Source organism: Terrapene carolina, unplaced genomic scaffold (assembly GCF_002925995.2).
Source record: "Terrapene carolina triunguis isolate 2854851 unplaced genomic scaffold, T_m_triunguis-2.0 Scaffold32922, whole genome shotgun sequence".
NCBI classification, from domain to species: domain Eukaryota; kingdom Metazoa; phylum Chordata; order Testudines; family Emydidae; genus Terrapene; species Terrapene triunguis.
The window spans coordinates 2,345,735-2,364,544 of NW_020697273.1; the positions used below are offsets into that span (position 1 = coordinate 2,345,735).

At 50.7% G+C, this 18,810-nt stretch overlaps 1 protein-coding gene across 3 annotated transcripts; it reads left to right on the forward strand.

Annotated features, from left to right (window-relative positions):
• The first annotated feature begins 37 nt into the window (after positions 1-37).
• Positions 38-15,178, forward strand: LOC112103867 (zinc finger protein 821). 3 transcript variants are annotated; one of them, XM_026663241.2, is made up of 6 exons: positions 38-355; positions 11,002-11,127; positions 11,294-11,442; positions 12,345-12,449; positions 13,513-13,679; positions 14,493-15,178. In XM_026663241.2, exons 1-6 carry the CDS (start codon positions 316-318, stop codon positions 15,142-15,144), a joined length of 1,239 nt encoding a protein of 412 aa, XP_026519026.1. In that variant the 5' UTR covers positions 38-315; the 3' UTR covers positions 15,145-15,178. The 3 variants fall into 3 exon arrangements, with proteins under 3 accessions (XP_026519026.1, XP_024051606.1, XP_024051605.1); XM_024195838.2 differs by lacking the exon at positions 38-355 and adding an exon at positions 14,018-14,153 and having other exon boundaries at positions 10,900-11,127; positions 14,493-14,581; XM_024195837.3 differs by lacking the exon at positions 38-355 and having other exon boundaries at positions 10,900-11,127.
• The last annotated feature ends 3,632 nt before the right edge of the window (positions 15,179-18,810 follow it).

Sequence of the window (18,810 nt, forward strand, 5' to 3'; positions counted from 1 at the left end):
CTGGGGGGGTGATGGGCTGGTTCCCTGTGTGTTGCTGCTTGTCCTGGTGAGCAGGGGCCTTGCTGGGCTGGGTGAGTTTGCCTGCAGTCGGTTACTTAGCCGGTGCCCGGTGGGATTGCAGGATGAGCCCTGCGTGCACAGCGGGGTGATCCTTACTCTGGGGTTAGCTTGGAAGGCCGGGGGGCAGAGCCAGCCACCTGAGTGAGTTTGGCCGGGGACTTCGAGGGATTCAGTGGGTTTGTGTGATGGTTCTTCTTCTCCGTAGGTGAGCCCTCTGCCGAGGGAAGGACCCCTCTGCTCCTGGGCCAGGGAATCATGTCCCGTCGGAAACAGACCACTCCTAATAAAGTGCATTGTGAGTATTGTGCCCCATGCTATGGCGACACTCTTGCCTGGTCGCATTTCCCTGGAGTTGGGCGGGGGGGGGGGGGGAAGGGATTGGGGGATGTAGAGTTGGAATGGTCAGAGTGATGTAGTTGTGCTCTGTGAGCGTGGGAAGTTACGGCACTGGCCGCGCTCTGGCATGCGTGGCAAGGCTAGGCATGGACACGCAGCACACCTGAGTAGATGTGTTTGTGCAGGGGATGCCAGCCGCACTTAGTCATCTCATTTCACAGATGAAAGTGCCCTAGGAAATGTGGTGTTTGGCTTTTGGGCTCGGCTGGCGTTTTGGGCAGTGAAGGAAATTTTGGGCTGTGTGCTCTGAGAACATGGCTGGGTGCCAGGACCTCCTGGGTCTGATCCTTGCTCTGCCACAGACTCACTGGGTGACCTTGGACAAGTCACCTGGGCCAGGTCTGCACTACTGACCTATATCGGTATAACTATGTCGCTCAGAGGTGTGAAAAATCCACACACTCCTGGGTGATGTAGTTCTACCGACCTAACCTCCTGTGTAACACTAGGTAGTGGGAGAGCTTCTCCCATCCACATAGCTACCATCTCTCAGGGAGGTGGATTAACAACACAAGGGGAGGAGCTCTCCTGTAAGCATAGGAGAATCTTCACTAAAGCGCTACAATGGCACCACTGCAGTATGTGAAGGCAAGGCTTTAGTCACGTTGTGCCTCAGTTTCCCTCCCTGCAGTGAGCTGAGAGGTGACCCTGTGTTTCTCAAGCAATGTCAAGCACCCAGCATTTGGTTACTGTTGCAGGAGTTGCAGTCACTGTGTGCGTCAGCACTGACTGTAGGCAGACACGTAGTGAGCCGTCACGGGAGCTAGGAGACAGGCACACAAACTTTCAGTGACAAAGGGGGCACTGCACAGCTCCAGCTTGTTTCTGCATGGCTGCATCAGAGTGCGGGGAGTGGAGATGTGCGGTCACCCACCCAAGAAGGATAGTTGGGGTTACACGCACCCCCGGGGCCTCGACTGAGCTCATCGACTTGTGTATCTCCTATGAGAACTGTGAAGCGGGGGATGAGAGGCTGGAGTCCTTGCTAAGAATGGAGTGACTGGTAGGAGGGCAAGACTGAGAGCAGAATGCTGCAGTTAGAACAGTCCTACCAAACGCCCCTCTTGGCTGATGCTACCACCTTGCGTGCATTTGTGTGTTTCTCTCTGCTGTCCTTATGTATGAATGAGGCAATAGAAATCTACACATGCTGCACTCTGCACAGCCAGTGGGTGTGTTTGGGGAGATTGTCACAGGGACCCTGAGATTGGGATTTGGAAAACCCCAAAAGCCCAAGAGAGGCATGGGAGGAGGAGAAGGCCTCCCTGGTGGCATTGCCAGAGGTGCTAGTGGTGACTTTTGGCAGCTGCCCTGCAATTTGTACTCTCTGATTCCTATTCCTCTGTGTTTGGTTTGAGACTGGGCACAGTATAGCTGTGACTTGCTGCCTGGTGCATTAACTCTTGGGCCTTGTTTTCACAAGAGACATTTGGGGCACTAACCACTGTGTGGTCTCTCCTAGCATGCCTGTAACACACCTCGCATCCACACACACAGTGCACAGGCATTACAGCTATCATTTGGGTTAGATTTGCTTTGAGCATATGTCAAGGGAGATCAGTGGATGAGATGAGTGACATAACAGCTCTCACAGTACAAATAGCCTTCCCCCTCCTGTCCCACAGTGCCTAGCTGGCCTGTCTGGTCTGTTTGCTGCACTCCACTGCACGGGGTGAAGTTATTCGGAAGCTAGTAATTTGTACGTATAGCACCGCACACACTGGAGTTCAGTTGTGCACTATTTTCACAGTGAACAAGATCTTCTATTTCTGCAATATCTGATTCTATCACCATGTCTCAGAGGAGATCATCATATGAACATGCTGCCAGCTGGTGTGAAGCTAACATACAGGCTCCGGTATCCATCTAGGGATAGGTGCTCTGATACCAATTGAACTTCTTCACACACAACACGTTAATGTATGACCAGGTATCTGAGCAGCTGTTTGACGTAGGCATCACCGGGAGAAGCAAGTGGTGCCACAAGAAGAAAAAGGGACTGAAAGGCCTATGCAACATGACCCAGGACAATAACAGTCTCTCCAGCTCAGGATGGAAAACTGACCCCTTTTATAATGAGCGGCACCGAACTGTTGGGACTCACCCATCCACCCAGCCTGCAGAGAGCCCAGGAGTGCCATGCAGAGCACTTGTGACGGACAAGGAGCATCAGCTCCAAGAACTGGGTGAACTGTCAGTATGAGGAGTCAGAATGGGAGACGACAGGCGTATTACAGGGATCTCTTCCTGGGGACGGAGATAGTTTGGGAGGAGGAGGAATTGGGCCACAGGTATGCAGCTTTTTATTGTACTATCTACCACCGGGGTCTGATTTTGCGGGTTGGGGGCTGGAGAAGAGTTTTCTGTAATGTTCTGAACGCCGCCATTGATGATTGTAAATGGGCAGATACAGGCTCACAAGAGGGAAGAAGTGTTCACCTCTTCCCCGCTCCACTAGTCCCTGTTCTCTCCTCACTCAGCCACACTGGGATGTTTGGCAGCTGCAAGTCCCTCCCTTGCCTGCCCAGTTCAGTCCACCATTATTCCCCAACTGTGGCACCCCCTCATTGAAAGACCAGGGTTAGCTACATGGTCTGCTCTTCCCAGTTAGCACAGAAATACTCAGTTGCGTGGCTGCACTCAAATGGGTAGAATAGCAGGGGAAAAACTTCAGAAGAGCACAGAAACCACAATAAAAGTGAGAATGTTGTTGTTTCAAGTACAGTAACTCCTCACTTAACGTCCTCCTGCTTAACGTTGTTTCGAAGTTACATCGCTGCTCCATTAGGGAACATACTCGTGTAAAGTTGTGCAATGCTCCCTTATAACGTCGTTTGGCTGACTTTACAAGGGAGCGTTGCACAAGTTCCTCTTCTCCGCCTCCTCCCTCCCTCCCAGCACTTCCCCCGCCACCAAACAGCTGTTTGGTGGCGCTTAGGACTTTCTGGGATGGAGGGAGCAAGCGGGGAAGCTGCCCTCCCTCCCCCTCTCGGCAGACAGGACCACCCGGAATGCAGGGGCTTTAGGGGCTGCAGGGCCCTGGCTAAGGGGGCCCTGGCCTGCAGCTCTAAAGCCCCTTTCGGAATGCGGCCCTGCGAGCACGGGCCGGAGGACTCAGGAGGAGCAGGGGCAGCCGCACAGCCAGCGGCCGGAGAGAAGCGGCGCTTTCCCCTTGAAAGCGTCGCTTCTCTCCAGCCGGCTTTGAAGGGGAAAGTGCCTCTTCTCTCCAGCCGCTGGCTACATTTTTCAGGAACATAACTACAGCGTTACGTGAGGAGTTACTGTAGGCAAATATCAAGTACTATGGTCGTTGCATTTACATTTCATTGTATTGCTGCCCCTCCTGCAGGACTATGGCAACTGATTAATACACGTTTCTTATATCATTCTGTTCTGCCATTTAATGCATGAAAAACAATCCTACCTTGCAGAGTGATGCAAAAATAATACAGGCCATGATATATAAGTACACAGCCTGTTCCCTGCTGATTTGAGATACGCAGTGCAATTCTTTTAATCCAGTGGAGATACCGGGGTAGTTCAGTTTAGCCTTTATTTTCTCCCAGTTTTCAGGATTAATATCTGAAAACCTTTCCCAGCCGTCATCCAACCCTGCAGTCAAGTGTTGTGGTAGACATAGCTGTCCCCGAAGCTCACCCTCCCTCCATTCAGACAAGTCACCCTTCTCCTCCACGCCAACAGTTCTGCTACAGAGCTCAAGCGTTTCCTCCTGCTCAGATGTTGCTTTTCTTTTTGTGCCCAGGACCCTTTGCAAAATGATGTTTTTGATGTTCTGCAATAAGTAATGTTTGCTAGCTGGATTCCAGTGACCACCTCCTGGCCCCATTCCCTTCATCTCATTAGCATGTTAATCCTCCCTCCCCACCCACCCATATTCTTATAAGTGGGGTGAGAATTCTGCTATATCTTTAACAGCTCTGGGTGGAGGAAGAAAGCGCCTCGCTTTCAGTTCCAAACTGAACATAAATGGTCACTTGTACCAAATCCCTTGATACTAGGAGAGCTAGATGGGCTATTGCTGTGGTTATTAACTTCCCTTTCTTTTTTTTCATTTCAGTGCCTTTACAGCCATATGGACATGCCCGAACAGGGATGGGCAGGTGCATTAGCTCCCCGCTGAGCAAGTTTCAGGTCCTGGAAAAGGAAGTGCGGAGAAGACCTGTGTGAACAGGGACTCTGGCCCCTCCTTGAACTTGTACAAGTATTTAAAGAGGCTCCTCTCAGAACTCGTGTAGGCTGAGCAGGACAGGGGACTTATGTAAGGCTTTTGCCAGAGCGCGAGAGATGTGAATGGAGGAGGCAGGGCCCAGAGGGGCAGGGCTCAGGAAAAACTGCTTGCCAAGTTGGCACCATCTGGTCTTGGCAGCCATGCCTTCCCCTCGTGCCCAACACCACTGGGGCCCTGTACCACCACAGCCATTCTCAGGCACCCCACTCTTTTACAAGACTCTGGAAAGGAGAACTGGAGCCCAAAAGCAAGGCACTATCAGGAACCTCAGCATGCTCGCTCTAGCCGGTTGTGGTGTAACTCTGGTGACTTGTTTTAGTATTGCAGCAGACCTGCAGCCTTGTTTGTATTTAATAAAGTTGTGGAAAAGCATCTGTGATTTCAATACCCAGCACACTGTCCTTTATCCCTACAAGCCACAACACCACCAACTCAGGAGCTATATGAATGCACACAAACAACGAGAGGAAAATCCCACCACCACCACATCACAAGTCCCTGGACTGGTGCGACTGGCCTGTCTGTACCCCAACAGTGCACTTCTCCATCAGTCCCCTGAGAGGCTAGGTCAGTGTAATAGGGTCGGAGCTTAATGAGGGGTCTAAAAAAGTAGTGTAACATTGAATTCCCTCTCCCCAGTTCCACACAGGCACTTAAAATGCATGTGCTCCTGGACTGTGTGATATGGGCAGAATGCTGAGAGTCTGCAGCACTGCCATGACTGTCTGTCTAGTCCAGCTGGGAGTGGTGCTGCCTCCTTCCTCCACTGCTCCTGCAAGTAACCACCTTGGTTTCACATGTGATCTGCAGAAAGGCAGCAGGCAGCTGTTAGCACGACATCACTCCTGGAGACTGAGGTTGATATTATTCAGAGGAAGAGTCCCTCTCTGCACACTCCTGCAAAGCCCCGTGCTTAGGAGAATCCTGATGTCACACACTTGGTCCAGTCACATTACATATGTGTTCAGGACCCCACGGTAAGGCCCACATCCCCATGGGCCAGGCTGGGAGGGACATGTCCCACCAATAGTGCCTGATTATAGGAATAGGAACCCTAATGATTTGACTCCTTTAGTGATCTCTGGTACATTCTCCACCTTGCTCTCATACCCTTGCTGCCCCCCACAGACATACAAGTCTAGCATGGTTCCCTGCTCACTAGTAATAATCCAGGAGAGCAATTTACCATAGGAGAATGAGGATTTTATGGTCATAATCTGTTGGAACCAGCTCCCCACAAGTGCTGAAATTCTGCGTTCTTTGCTGCTTGCCTCAGGTCTCTCGTACCTTGGTCCTGCCAGTCTGAGGTTGAGATTGGGACTCAAAAGGACAGAAGCAGCACTCCACCCAATCGAAATCATTCTCCAGCACTATTTGGAATCATCCACTGGGTGAAGGTGTACGTGACTGGGAACTGCTGCTTTCAGACACAGGCCCCACCACACTATCCTTTGCTACCTTGCCTCACACACCTAATAATTGCTTTCCAAAAACTCCAGGAGAAACCTTCCTTGTTGAGCGTGCAGCCTCGGCTCCATTTCTGACAAAAGAATTAGGAAATTATGCTGGCAACCAGAGGCTTTTGGGAATTTACCAGGGGATTATGGGAATTTGACCTCCTTTCCCATAATTCCCCTGGAATTGCTGAAGGCTTTTTGAACTCTCACAACTCACGGCTTCATCAAGCATGCCAGGGACTGTGGGACAGGTAGTGAGAAGGCAGGGCAAGTGTGGACGTGGGACAAAACTGTAAGTGAAACAGCTGCCTAATATGGACATGCTCTGTCATTGATACTTATGATGGTGGCTATCCCAATGAAGTTTTTTAACTATGGGGACACCAGCCATAGCTTCAGATTTAAAGCGAGTTTTGCACTTAAATTTCTTTATGTACAGTGCATCTTCTCCAAAATTACAGCATTTACTCTGAGTTTGTTACTGAATTTCCTGAGTATTTACAAATAAAGCCAACAATTAGTTTGGGTTAAAATGGATTTAAAAATTAGTCCCTTGAAAAATGTAACACCTCGTGTCAGGTTTTTGTTCATCCCAAACAATCTCAGCTCGAAATCTGCACAAGATTGGCAGAGAGGTGAAGCATGGTCTGGGGCAATGAGTAGTTTGTGTAGGATTAATGTTCTCTGTACAGAGAGGCTGATGAATCAAAGAACTGCCCTATGTCAGCATGGCTGCCATCTCCTATTCTCAGTAGGACTAAGGCCATGACATGCCCTCAATTAAGATACACTTCTCAAAATGGCCAGTATCTCCCATTGTTCTCACTGAGGCTGTCCTTAGCACAAATGCCTACCGCTGCCTAGCATTTTTGCTTCCTGATAGTATGGGGAGTCACCATTTTCCTGGAGGGCAGCTTGGCTTCACTTCCATTGGGAACAAAGGATGGCAGTGACCATATTTGCTGCGGGCAGCCAGTGTCCTCAGTCCTGTTGAGAACAGGCCATTTTGAAAAGGGGAGCTGTGTATGAGTTTCTTAGCAGGATAATTTTTCAGGTATGAAGAATAACACAAAGAATGACAGTGCTAAATATTTATTTTCAAAAGCTACCTGTTACATCAAATCTACTCAGCTGAGAGGCTAGGAGGGAGAACTGATGAGGACAGGAAAACACAGGAGTTTGGGCGGGGGGCATGTGGTGAACTGCAGGGAAGATGAATTTGGCATGTGTGGATAGGAGAATGTAGCAAACAGGATGGGGGGGGAACACTAGGGTATGCGCTCCAGCTGCTTTGTGCTGCTCTGACAATGCAAAGAAGCTGTAAGCGCAGCTTAACCAGCCACTGTGCCCCAGCTGCTTTGCACTGCTCTATAGTGATGTAAAGCAGCCAGAGCACACCCGTAAATCTGGCCTGACAGGTTAGTTAGAAAAACAACAACAACTTCAAATCATTAGAAATAGCCCATGGAAGCATTTTTGTTGGGTTTGGAACTTTTTAATAATTTAACAAAGAAATTCACAGACAAAAGCTAGATTAAAATGGAGTTAAGGTCTCATGTTACGGTGCATGACAGTAATTTAGGGTAAAATACATATACAGGGATGTTGTAATTACCCTAAAATCAGGCATTATAAACCCAGGAAATTCAGACTTTGGGTTAAATTTAAGAGACAGCTAAACATGTTAAGTTCTGGAAATGCACAGGTAAGGCACCCAAATAACCTTAACTCTGCCCCCTAGTGACACCATGAAGGGGGATAAACGAGAAAATATCATGTGTCTTTAACAATCAATCTATTTAATCCACTGGTTCTCAACCAGGGGTATGTGTACCCCTGGGAGTACACAGAGGTTTTCCAGGGAGTACATCAGCTCATCTAGATATTTGCCTAGTTTTACAACAGGAAACATAAAAAGCACTAGCGAAATCAGTACAAACTAAACTTTCATACAGACAATGACTTGTTTATACTGCTCTGTATGCTATACACTGAACTGTAAGTACAATATTTATATTCTGATTTATTTATTTTATCATTATATGGTAAAAATGAGAAAGTCAGCAATTTTTCAGTAACAGTGAGCTGTGACACTTTTGTATTTTTATGTCTGATTTTGTAAGCAAGTAGTTTTTAAGTGGGTGAAACTTGGGGGTACGCAAGACAAATCAGACTCCTGAAAGGGGTACAGTCATCTGGAAAGGTTGAGAGCCACTGATTTAATCTAATGTGTGATCTCAAGCATTAAAAGGCACTTCTGAGAATGATCTGATCATTGCATAGGGTCACTGCAGGGCAAAGTTAAAGTTGTGTTGGGACCCTACCAGTGCATTTCCAGACCGTATCATGGTTGGTGTTCTTTTAAATGTAACCCTAACTCTGAACGTCTGAGCTTATAGTGCCTGATTTGGGGCTAATTACAACATTATTGTGACATCTTTTACCCTAAATTACTGATATGCAATCTCAACCTTAACTCCATTTTTGCATGTTTTTTGTCAGATAATCAGGGTGGATAAAAATCAATCCTTCATTTAAAAAAATATTATTTTTGTTAGATTTTGCATTTAAATAGAGATTTTCTTTTAAAAAATAAACCTATTTGAATTATGATAACGTATATTGAGGCCTAAACTTACAATAACCTACTCAGATAGTTTAAATTAAATAAAAAGCATTCAAGCCGTATCTGTTTGCTGCCGAAATGTTAAGGAAAGTTATCACTGAACTGGTAGCAGTTGCTGGCTAAGCATGGGGAACCAGAGTCTAATGCTAAACTAGCTTTTGACAGCAGCAGCCTCATCTACAGGTGCAGAGAGAATATTTTCTTCATTTCAGTTTATTCAGCTAGTTCAGTTCAGTGACTTCAAAGTTGAGCACCAGCTAGGAGTTGAACTGGCAGGAAAGTTTGTTTTCCTCGTCCAGTCAATGAATACAAATGAGGTGTGAGTGGGTGAGAGCTACTGGTTCTGAAATCTTGAAGGCCAGATGCCCAGATCCTCAAGGTGTTTAGGCGCCTGGCTACCATTAGTGTCGTGGCAGGGAAGCGCCATGAGTGGGATTCACAATGGGACAGAGAGGTTGCAACACTCCGTCACGCTGCACAGGACCAAGGCTGCGATCCGTAGAGCTGAGTTAGGTGCCGGGGCCTCTATACAATCCATGGGGCGAGAGAGGCCTAAGAACGGGAGCCACAGAAGCCAGCGCACCAGGCAAGGGGCTGCCTAAGGGCGATGCGCAAGGGTGTGTGCTAAGCCCCCATCCCTCTTTGGAGAAAGGTGCCTCAGCCCAGGCTGCAGCTAGCGAGCCGGGAACAGAACCCTGCAGCCAGGCAGCGTTGGTGCTGAAGGGGTTTCTTGCGGGAATGAGGTAGGCACCTCATGGTGTCACACAAAGTGGAGACTGGTGGGGGAGAAATACTGAAAGAGTGATCGGAGCAGGGGGAGTGGCCCAGGGTCTGTTAGCTCTCTCATTCCCATGCTCTTGCTGGAGTATCTGTGGCGACCAAGTCAGCCCCGTATCAGAATAACCCATAGCTCAGCGGTGAGAGCGCTATCTGGAGCGGTAGCAGAGCCCTGTGCAAGTCCTTTCTCTTCCCCTGGTTCATGGAACGCCCTGGGGCTGGGTGTGAGACAGGCACCCAGACGCCTAGTGGGAGACAGCAGTGCACATGCCCCAAGGCAGAGACTTTGGTGCCAAGTGAGTTTAGGCACCTACAGAGTTTGATGGGAGTTTTGTGGATCACAGTGGAGCCAAACCCGGCACTTGGGCAGGTCCCCTTGAGGCTTAGGCACGTAAGTGCTTTTGTGGCTCTGGGCCCCGGTCAGATCACTGCAGTAACTGCCGCTAATACGGCCTTTCATAGACCCAGTGGAGATGCCAAACAGGGTTTGAGAAATCCATTGTTCCCAGTGTATCTAGCACATTTCAGGTAGTTCTGTTTAGCTAATGAGAAACAAGTCTTAGCTTCCAAGGCCAGAGGGGACCCGGTGCTCAAGTAGTCTTACTGCCAGCATAACACAGGCCACAGCACTTCCCCAAAATAATCCCCCTGGACATACGGCGTCTTTTAGAACAACGTCACAATGCTGAGTCTGTGCATTTGTAATTGCATTCCAATTTCCATCCAAATGCAGCTTGACACAGCTCACCAGGAAAACAGATCATCCAAGAAATGTAGCACTTGCCGTTTGCTAACAAAATATAAAACATGTAACCATTAAGAATCTGACTAAGCTGTAAAATTGCTTAAATGTGTAAAGAGAGCACATCCTGCTGCTTAGCAGAAACCTGCCGAATCTAGTGGAACAGCTACATTTAGCTGCAAATCAACGTTTCAATGGTTACCAACCACTGAGAATCAACCTTTTTTTAAAAAAAAAATTAATTACAAATACAAAACAAGATTAAAAACCAATTATTTACATCAGTCCCCCTGCTGGCAGCGTGGCCATGTGGTGAAAGCACACTCTGTCGGGCCCATCTGGCTGTGGCGTGAGCATACCTTGGGCTAGAAGAGGGTTTCTGTCGGCTCTGTGTGCCAGGCCGGGGATGTAGGGAGAGGATGGGCAGGGCGCAGTGTGTTTTTGGTGGGGAGGGGTGACTGGGGGCAGGAGTTTGTCACTACCAGCTTCTAACAATTAGCCCCATGCTAAGCAGGCACAAGGGTGTTGGTGCCCTGGGGCAGGACAGTGCAGAGCTTTCAACAGATTCTTGCTTGAGGCTGATAAGAGCAGGTGTGTCTGAGCAGCTTGGTGCCTGAATGTAGCTCCTGGAAGAACATGCTGAAGAGTGCGCTGGAAACGCAGCCTCTGACTGTTCTGTCTTTGTGGCTGCCAGGGGAGCAGGTCTTCGCAGGGCTGGAGGAGCAAGCCCGCCAGGCCATGATGAAAAGTGACTTTCCTGGAGCCTTTGGAGACCAGCGGCCAACAATTCACCAGCTGCAGGATCAGGACTCCAGCAGCAGTGAGTTCAGCACCTTCGGGTAATGGATGGAGGAGACTGACTGTGGGGATGGTTGGAGGGTGCAGAGTGTGTGTATACTTGGATGAGTCCTGTAGCTATTGACTGTTTTAGGGGCTGGCCTTAAGCTGCTGCGTAGGGCCTCAAGTGATTGGTTTGTGTGTTCCAGGTGACAGCGAGGGTGAGGAAGAGGAGACCACACAGGATGAAGTCTCTTCGCACACTTCGGAGGAGGATGGCACAATGGTGAAAGTGAAAAAGGAATTAGAAAATGCAGAGCAGCCTGTAGCTGGAAACCAACGGATTGGAGAAAATGAGGCAAGCAGTTCACTCCCTTGCAGGACGTTCTGGCAGCTCCCCAGAATGGAGGTGCTTGGGCACCTACTCAGGTCTGGCTCAGTTTTCTTTATGGGGAGTGGTGCTATGTATCTTGCCTTCTCCAAACACGGGCCAAGGCATGTAGGCTACTGTTCTGGGAGCTCTCGGACTGCCAGGAGCAGCCGCTCTGGGGTAGGGGACAGAAGAGGGGGCAGAGGGAATCTGAGCTACATCTGCTCAAGTGAGCCACTCCCAGGACATGGCACTGGACGGAGTCCTCTGCTGTCTCTCTGATCCACTTCCCTCCACCCTTGCTGTTGATTGCTGCCCAGGCCACGCAGTGCAGTTATCGCCGTCTAGGTTCCAGAATATGAGAGGGACAGGGTGGGTGAAGATATTACCTCGCTCACCTTGTCAGCCAGTCCCAAGTGTCTTCCATGTCCAATTTTTCTGCCTTGTACCACCTGTCTGCCCGGCACAGGTCAGAGAACATGGCCTACCTCACACCTCGCTGACCTGGGTCCTTGGCAGTGGGGGAACTGTTCCAGTGCCTCCGCCATGCAAACAGGAGGAAAAAGCCGACCCTATGCAGTGCCCACAAGAAACCTGTGGACTCCATGGCGCTTCTGACTCTTCTGCCTTGTGGGCTATAGAAGCTCTGTGTGGGGTCGGCTTTTTCCTCCTGTTTGCACAGAGGAGCTGGGAATAGTCCCCCCTGCCAAGGACCCGGGTCAGAACGCAGCGAGATCGGGCATATTGTCCGAGCTGTGCAGGCAGTGAGGTGATGTGAGGCAGAAGGGTTTATGGAGTGTCCTGCTGCAGTGCACGTGAGAGTGGGGTGGGCTGCGAGAAGGAAATCTCTTTTCCTGACTCTTACTGAATTGGCTTCTCCTTGTTCTTAGGTGACTGAGGATTTGAACACAGCCCCCATGCTGGGACTGTCGCAGTGCCCACTCTGCCAGCTGGAATGTGGGAGCAGAGAGCAGCTCATTGCTCACGTGTACCAGGTAGGAGACGTTTTCCTTATGAACTTAGATAACCAGGGCTCAGCCCTCTCTCGGGGTGAAAGGAACTGAAGTGATAGAAGGACCTGGAGGAGCCCTTTGCTGGCCCCGCGTTCAGACTTGACACTGGAGGAGGGACTGCAGGGTTATCCTGATTCTGATTTTGTCAGTAGCAAAGACACATTTCCAGCTGGAAAGTAATTGAAGGTGACTGTAGACGCTGCAAACCAGAATAGTGGAATCAGCCAAGCGCTCTGGAACGTGGCCTCTCTGCCGCGCCCCGTCTCACAACTCTAGGGGCTGACCTCAGCTAATTTCAGCCCCGGTTGGGAATCTCCAGCTGTTTTCAAACTAGGCACAGAAACTGCTTTGCAGTGTGCATTGGGGCAAGACCCATCCTGCTGGCCTAGCCAGTCCTGTCATGGGTCCCACCTATCGAAACAGCTGCTCTTTCACAGAGAGCTGCAGCTCTGCACCAGGCCAGCCCTTGCTGGGGCCCCCCACCAGGTTAGTGTTTGTACAACTAGTAATGAAACACTTTCCTGCCCCAAACCAGCAGCCAAGGGCAGCCCCTTTGGTATGACAGAAAAAAGTCACCCCTTCTGTAGGCCTTTCATTCTAACCCAGTCTCAGTTCCCAGTTGCCGTTTACGTGAGGCTGGTTTTGCATGCACATGTTTGCAGGCACCTTCCCTAAGTGAACTCGATCACGCTTTATACAGAGGAAGCGCTCCCTCAGCTGCAGCAGTGAATACTGCAAGTAGACTTTTCCAGGCCCTTCCGCTCCAAGGGCCTGAGCCCTAACTGCCTCCTCATGCACTGACATGCAGCCGTAAACAAGCTTCACCTCCCATAACCAACATGCCTACCACTGCAGTTCATTCTCAAGGACTTGGGCTTTGCCCGGGAACCTACAGACAAAGGTTCTGGTGGTAGCAACAGAGGCAAGCCAAGTACCAAACCACGGGGAGGAGCTGAAAGATTTCTCCATACCCACCGAGCATTTAACAGGCAGAGCAGGCTTTCTGGGCAGTTTGGTCACTGAAAACCTAGGGCTTGTTTTGCAGCACACTGCAGCTGTGGTCAGCGCCAAGAGCTACATGTGTCCGGTGTGTGGCAGAGCCCTCAGCTCCCCAGGGTCCCTGGGGCGACACCTCCTGATCCACTCAGAGGACCAACTGTCAAACTGTGCAGTGTGTGGGGCGCACTTCACCAGCCATGCCACATTCAACAGGTGAGACTTTCCTCCCGCTTCGGTTGGGGTTGCATGCAGACATGTCAGGCCCCGAGAGTCACAATTAGCAGGGCTGCTTCAGGTGAAGCCACCGGATTGATCACCTCAGCCTTTGGAGACTGGAGTAAAACATTAACTGCTGCTACCCTGCACTTGAGGGAGAGCTGGAACTATTCCCCAAGGGAGCCTACTTCCAGCTGTCCCTCGCCACAGGCAGATCCAGAGTCTGTGCTCAGGGCTAGAACTCCCTGACCATGCTGTCTAGAACTGGCTCCCTAAGTCCTAGACCAAGCCACGCAGAGCCCTACAGGAAAGCAGTGTTGTTTCCTTTACTCTAGAAATTCCAGTGTCTGGTGGAGCACTAGAGCCAAGCTCAGTCCCATGCTGTTCCCCTGCCCTTTGTCCTTCCTGGAGGAATCGTCGTGGGCACTGAGTCTCCGGGCAGGGCAGGTGGCTCTGAGGCTCTGGACTCAGGTAACCCTGGCTCTGGTGGATGAGCTGTTCAGTAGCAGAATTACAACTGAAGCATGAAATCCAAAGGTGCCAGGGCTGGAGCATCTGAGCGGCTAACTGGGTAATTCCTGAATTCAGTCTCCCCAGCCTTAATTCATTGCTGACATTGTCCCCACACCCTTTACGTGGGGGCTCCTGGCAAATGTGTCCAGGTATGTTAACATCACCAAAGCCCTTGATGCACACCTCCATCGTGGGCTGTTAGTGGTTGGGCCATTGCCTCTCCCCTGTGCGGGGGGCTCCCTGCAGGGCACACTGTGTCAGCAGGAGATCCTTGATTCTGTTCTTTCTGCTTTCCAGTGAGAAACTGCCAGAAGTGATAGCAGATTCCTTGCCCACCCCGCACAGCGAGGGCCCTTCCGGTGCTGAGGAGAAGGACGTTGCCTTTAACCCCCCTGTGTATCCTGCGGGCATCCTCCTAGTGTGCAACAACTGTGCTGCCTATCGGAAGCTGCTGGAGGCACAGGCTCCTGGCGTGCGCAAGTGGGCGCTTCGCCGGCAGAACGAGCCACTGGAAGTGCGGCTTCAGCGCCTGGAGCGGGAGCGCACGGCCAAGAAGAGCCGGCGGGACAACGAGACGCCAGAGGAGCGGGAGGTGAGGCGCATGCGGGACCGAGAGGCTAAACGCCTGCAACGCATGCAAGAGACAGATGAACAGCGGGCGAGGCGGCTGCAGAGGGACCGGGAGGCCATGAGACTGAAACGTGCTAATGAGACCCCGGAGAAGCGGCAGGCTCGGCTCATCCGGGAGCGCGAGGCCAAGAGGCTCAAGCGGCGCCTGGAGAAAATGGACATGATGCTTCGGGCCCAGTTTGGCCAGGACCCCTCTGCCATGGCTGCTTTGGCAGCCGAGATGAACTTCTTCCAGCTGCCAGTGAGCAATGTGGAGCTGGAAAGCCAACTGCTGGGCAAGATGGCCTTCGAGGAGCAGAGCAACAGCACGCTGCATTGAGCTGTAGCCCAACCACCGCTGCGGCTCCATGTGGCCCACAGGACGCCAGCATCGTGGCCTCTGCCGCTGGCACCTGACTGACCCTCCCCGCCCCCACTCCTCCCACTCCAGGCAGATCTGGGCTGCTGCTGCACATGGGAATGGAGCTGGGAGGCGTCTGCTCAGGCAGCACTGGTGAGAGTGGGCTGTCGGGATACAGTCTGCTCCAGTGGCCGAGCCACAGCCGATGAACAGAGGGAAAATAAATTAATTTTATGTGTAATGAGTCACCTTCCATGCCTGTTGCTTCCTCCTGGGCTTGGACCCTTGTAGCGTAGCTGGCTGCTGCGGTTCCTTTCTGCAGGTGGAAAACCTTTCCCAAAGGGAGGGCAGCCTGGGCCTCCATTCCACCCCAAAATCCATCTGGATAGTGTGTGTGGGGTCTCTAGCAGCATGAGTAGTGGGATAGAGGACTTTGTTTGGCCACAGCACAGGGCAAATCATTCACCCGTGGGGTCTGTAAAAAGGACAGGATACCACCGACCTTCTGGGAGGGGGGCTGTAGCCACACTAACCCCGGTAGTGTTGTGACTGCCCTTTGGTTCCAGTAGCACTCATGACATGCTAGGGGAAGAGTCCATTCTGGCTCCTAGGAACTCATTTTAAGCAGATGGCCTCACAGACAGGGTGGGGAAAGGGAACAACCCTAGGTAACCTGCTCCTCTGTAAGCAGCATGGCAAGAGTGGAGGGGGCCTTGCTTGTGGACTGGGGAGGGGCTTGGGGGAGGAGTTCAGAGGCTGTACCTTGCCTTGGAGAAGCTGACAGACACGGAGCATGGTGGAAACTTCAGGGTAATAGAGGGGGCTCCTGTTGCACAGACGGGGTACCACCTCCGAGGTGATGCTCTGCTCCAGTGGACCAGGCTAGGACCTAAATATGAAACTTGGCTTCAAACCCTGGTTCTGACACTGACATGCTGTGACCATGGGCAGGTCACCTCACCTCTGCACCACAATTTCCCCATCTGTAAAATGGGCCCGATTAAGGTCTGTGAAGTGCTGTATGTGCAGACTAAGGCCAGGCAGCAGCAGGGGTAGGAACTGAGCTCCTGCGTCCTAACCCTGGGCTTCATCCATGAGAGCACGTGACTTTAGGGGAGCAATACCACCACCTCTTTGTGTTATTTTCTGTTAGCATTTTTCTTTATTTCACAAGAAGCTCACTTTTTCCAGTAGTCTCGCAGCACCATTAATGTGGAATAATTTGTCATCTTGTGCAAAATAAAGTGTTACACAGATTAGACAGGCACATTGTACAAACGATTCCTTCTGAACCTTTTACCAACTTTAGTGGAAAGCATGCTAAATGTGTAGATACCACAAAGGACAGAGAATTTCTCTGTGCCCTTTTGGAGGTTAGGAACATGGGCAGGAAATAACCAAATGAGATTTATCATAGAAAAAATGCAGCTCATACATTTGGGGGAAATAATCTGAAACACAGGTACACCCTGGGAGGAAGAAAATGAGGAGCACTGATGCTGAGAGTGGGCAGAGATATAGCTAAACACTGTTATACAGCAACTACAAAGGCTAAAGTCATGTTGGGCTGCACAGGGAAATGTACCACATTAGAGCAGAGGAGCAGATGGTAACCCCCGTGTATCTGTTTTAGTGTTACTGTGCTTAGTTCTGGCAGGGATGGTGTCCCTAGACTCTGTTTGCCAAAAGCTGGGAATGGGCACCAGGGGATGGATCACTTGATGATTCCCTGTTCTGTTCATTCCCTCTGGGGCACCAGGCACAGGCCACTGTTGGAAGACAGGACACTGGGCTAGATGGACCTTTGGTCTGACCCCGTATGGCTGTTCTTATTCTTATGTACCTTAGGTTATATTGCAGGAGTGGTCAAACCGCAGCTCTCCGAGCCACATGTGGCTCCTTTACAGTTAAAGTGCAGCTCACGGAGCCCCCCTCCCTCACATCATTCTCCACCTATCAGCCTGGGAAGGGGAGGAACTCGGGGCTTTTGCCTTGCAGCAGGTGGTGGGGCTAGGAGCATCTGCCAGAGGACGACTAGTGCCTGCCGTTGCCAGGGGCCTACAATCTAAAGTTTTGCCCCCCCAGCTTGAGTCATCCCCTCCCAGGCACACACCCCCTTTCACCCTCTAGGGAACCTTCCTGTAGCTCTCAGGTGTTAGCTCTGCATGAACAGGCAGCAGCAAACAGCTGGGAGCTGCAAGGAGGGTGCTGTGGCTTTAGCTCCACGAGGAGAGGCAGCAGTTCTCCCTGCACCTCTCAGCTGTTTGCTGCTGCCTGGCCTCTCCCCAGGGCTGCAACTCCCAGCTTGCCAGCTCCAGCAGCTGCCATGCAGGAAGGACCCGGCAGCACCACATGACCGAGCAGGGCCAGCAAACCCTGGCAAAAATCTGGGTGGGCACGTGACCACACATTGCCTCTGCAGGGTGGGGGTTTCGGGGCTTCAGGCCTGCGGGGCATGCATACTGGGCTCAGGCCTTCAGCAGAAGCCCCGAGCCTGGCAGGTGAGCCCCGGGTCTGGGACTTCTGAAGACTGTCATAGGCAGCTTGGAGGGTCAGTAAGTTTGGCCACCCCTGTTATATTGTATCTTGGCAACAAAAACTAAGATTTTTGTAAATGAAAATGTGCAAGTTGCATAGTTGAGCTAGAAGAGTTCTCACCCCTGATTCCTTAGCCTGGTTAAGATTGTTTTTTAAAGAGTTGGTGCATTTCATTCTCACACACGCAAATGCACTGCGAGGCCAGGGGATCAGGAAAAGTCTTAGCAAATGCTAGTCAGTGTGCTCACAGATCTTGCTTCATTAGCCCACTTCTCAACCATGGCTGGGGCTTTCCTCCAATGTGAGCACTATGCACCTGACATTTCAAGGTTCCACTGTCCCCAGGGAGGGGGGGGAAAAAAAAAAAAAAAAAAAAAAGGATGGACAACAGAATAGTCAGAAAGACTTTCAGCCTCCGTTCAGAGGGCAGAACTGGTTTTCCTCAAAACTTTTCCAATAAATTGACCTTTTTGTAATGTTGTAGGTGAAAAGTCCACACACCTTTAGCAGATGCTGCAAACCCCACCGCTGCTCCTCAAGCAACTGCAGGTGAATATAGCAATGGTAAAGAACAGGCTCCTATATGGACAAATGTGGTGAGTCTTAAAGAGGCATCAACTTGAAAGTCACATCTGGCTGAACATTTTGTACCCACTGTAGCTACACAACACCCTCAACTACTGCAACGGGACCTAGTGAGTTTTTAAGACGTTTTAGTCTGGGCTTTGACAGCAGCATAGTCACTCTTCCTTGCCGAAAAGACTCAAATATCAAGGCCCTGATGCTGCAAGGACGGACTTGCTTATGAATCTGTCCAACAGTAAGGCTGCTCAGCCTGGAACGACTTCAGCGGGACTCCTCAGAGCAGAACGTTCCACGTGTTGAGTCAGTGCAGGGTCAGGACCCAACAAGAGAGAGAAAATCTGAAGAAAAAAAATTATTTTCAAATGCTTCTAATCTAGGAGGATCCCCAAGCAATCTAGCCTTGGTCCAATGCTACACACTGTCTTTATCTGTGATACTTATACAGCCTCCATCATTGTAGTATCTGAGCACCTTCCAGGCTTCAGGGTATTTAGTTTCACAAACACCTCGGTGAGGTAGGGC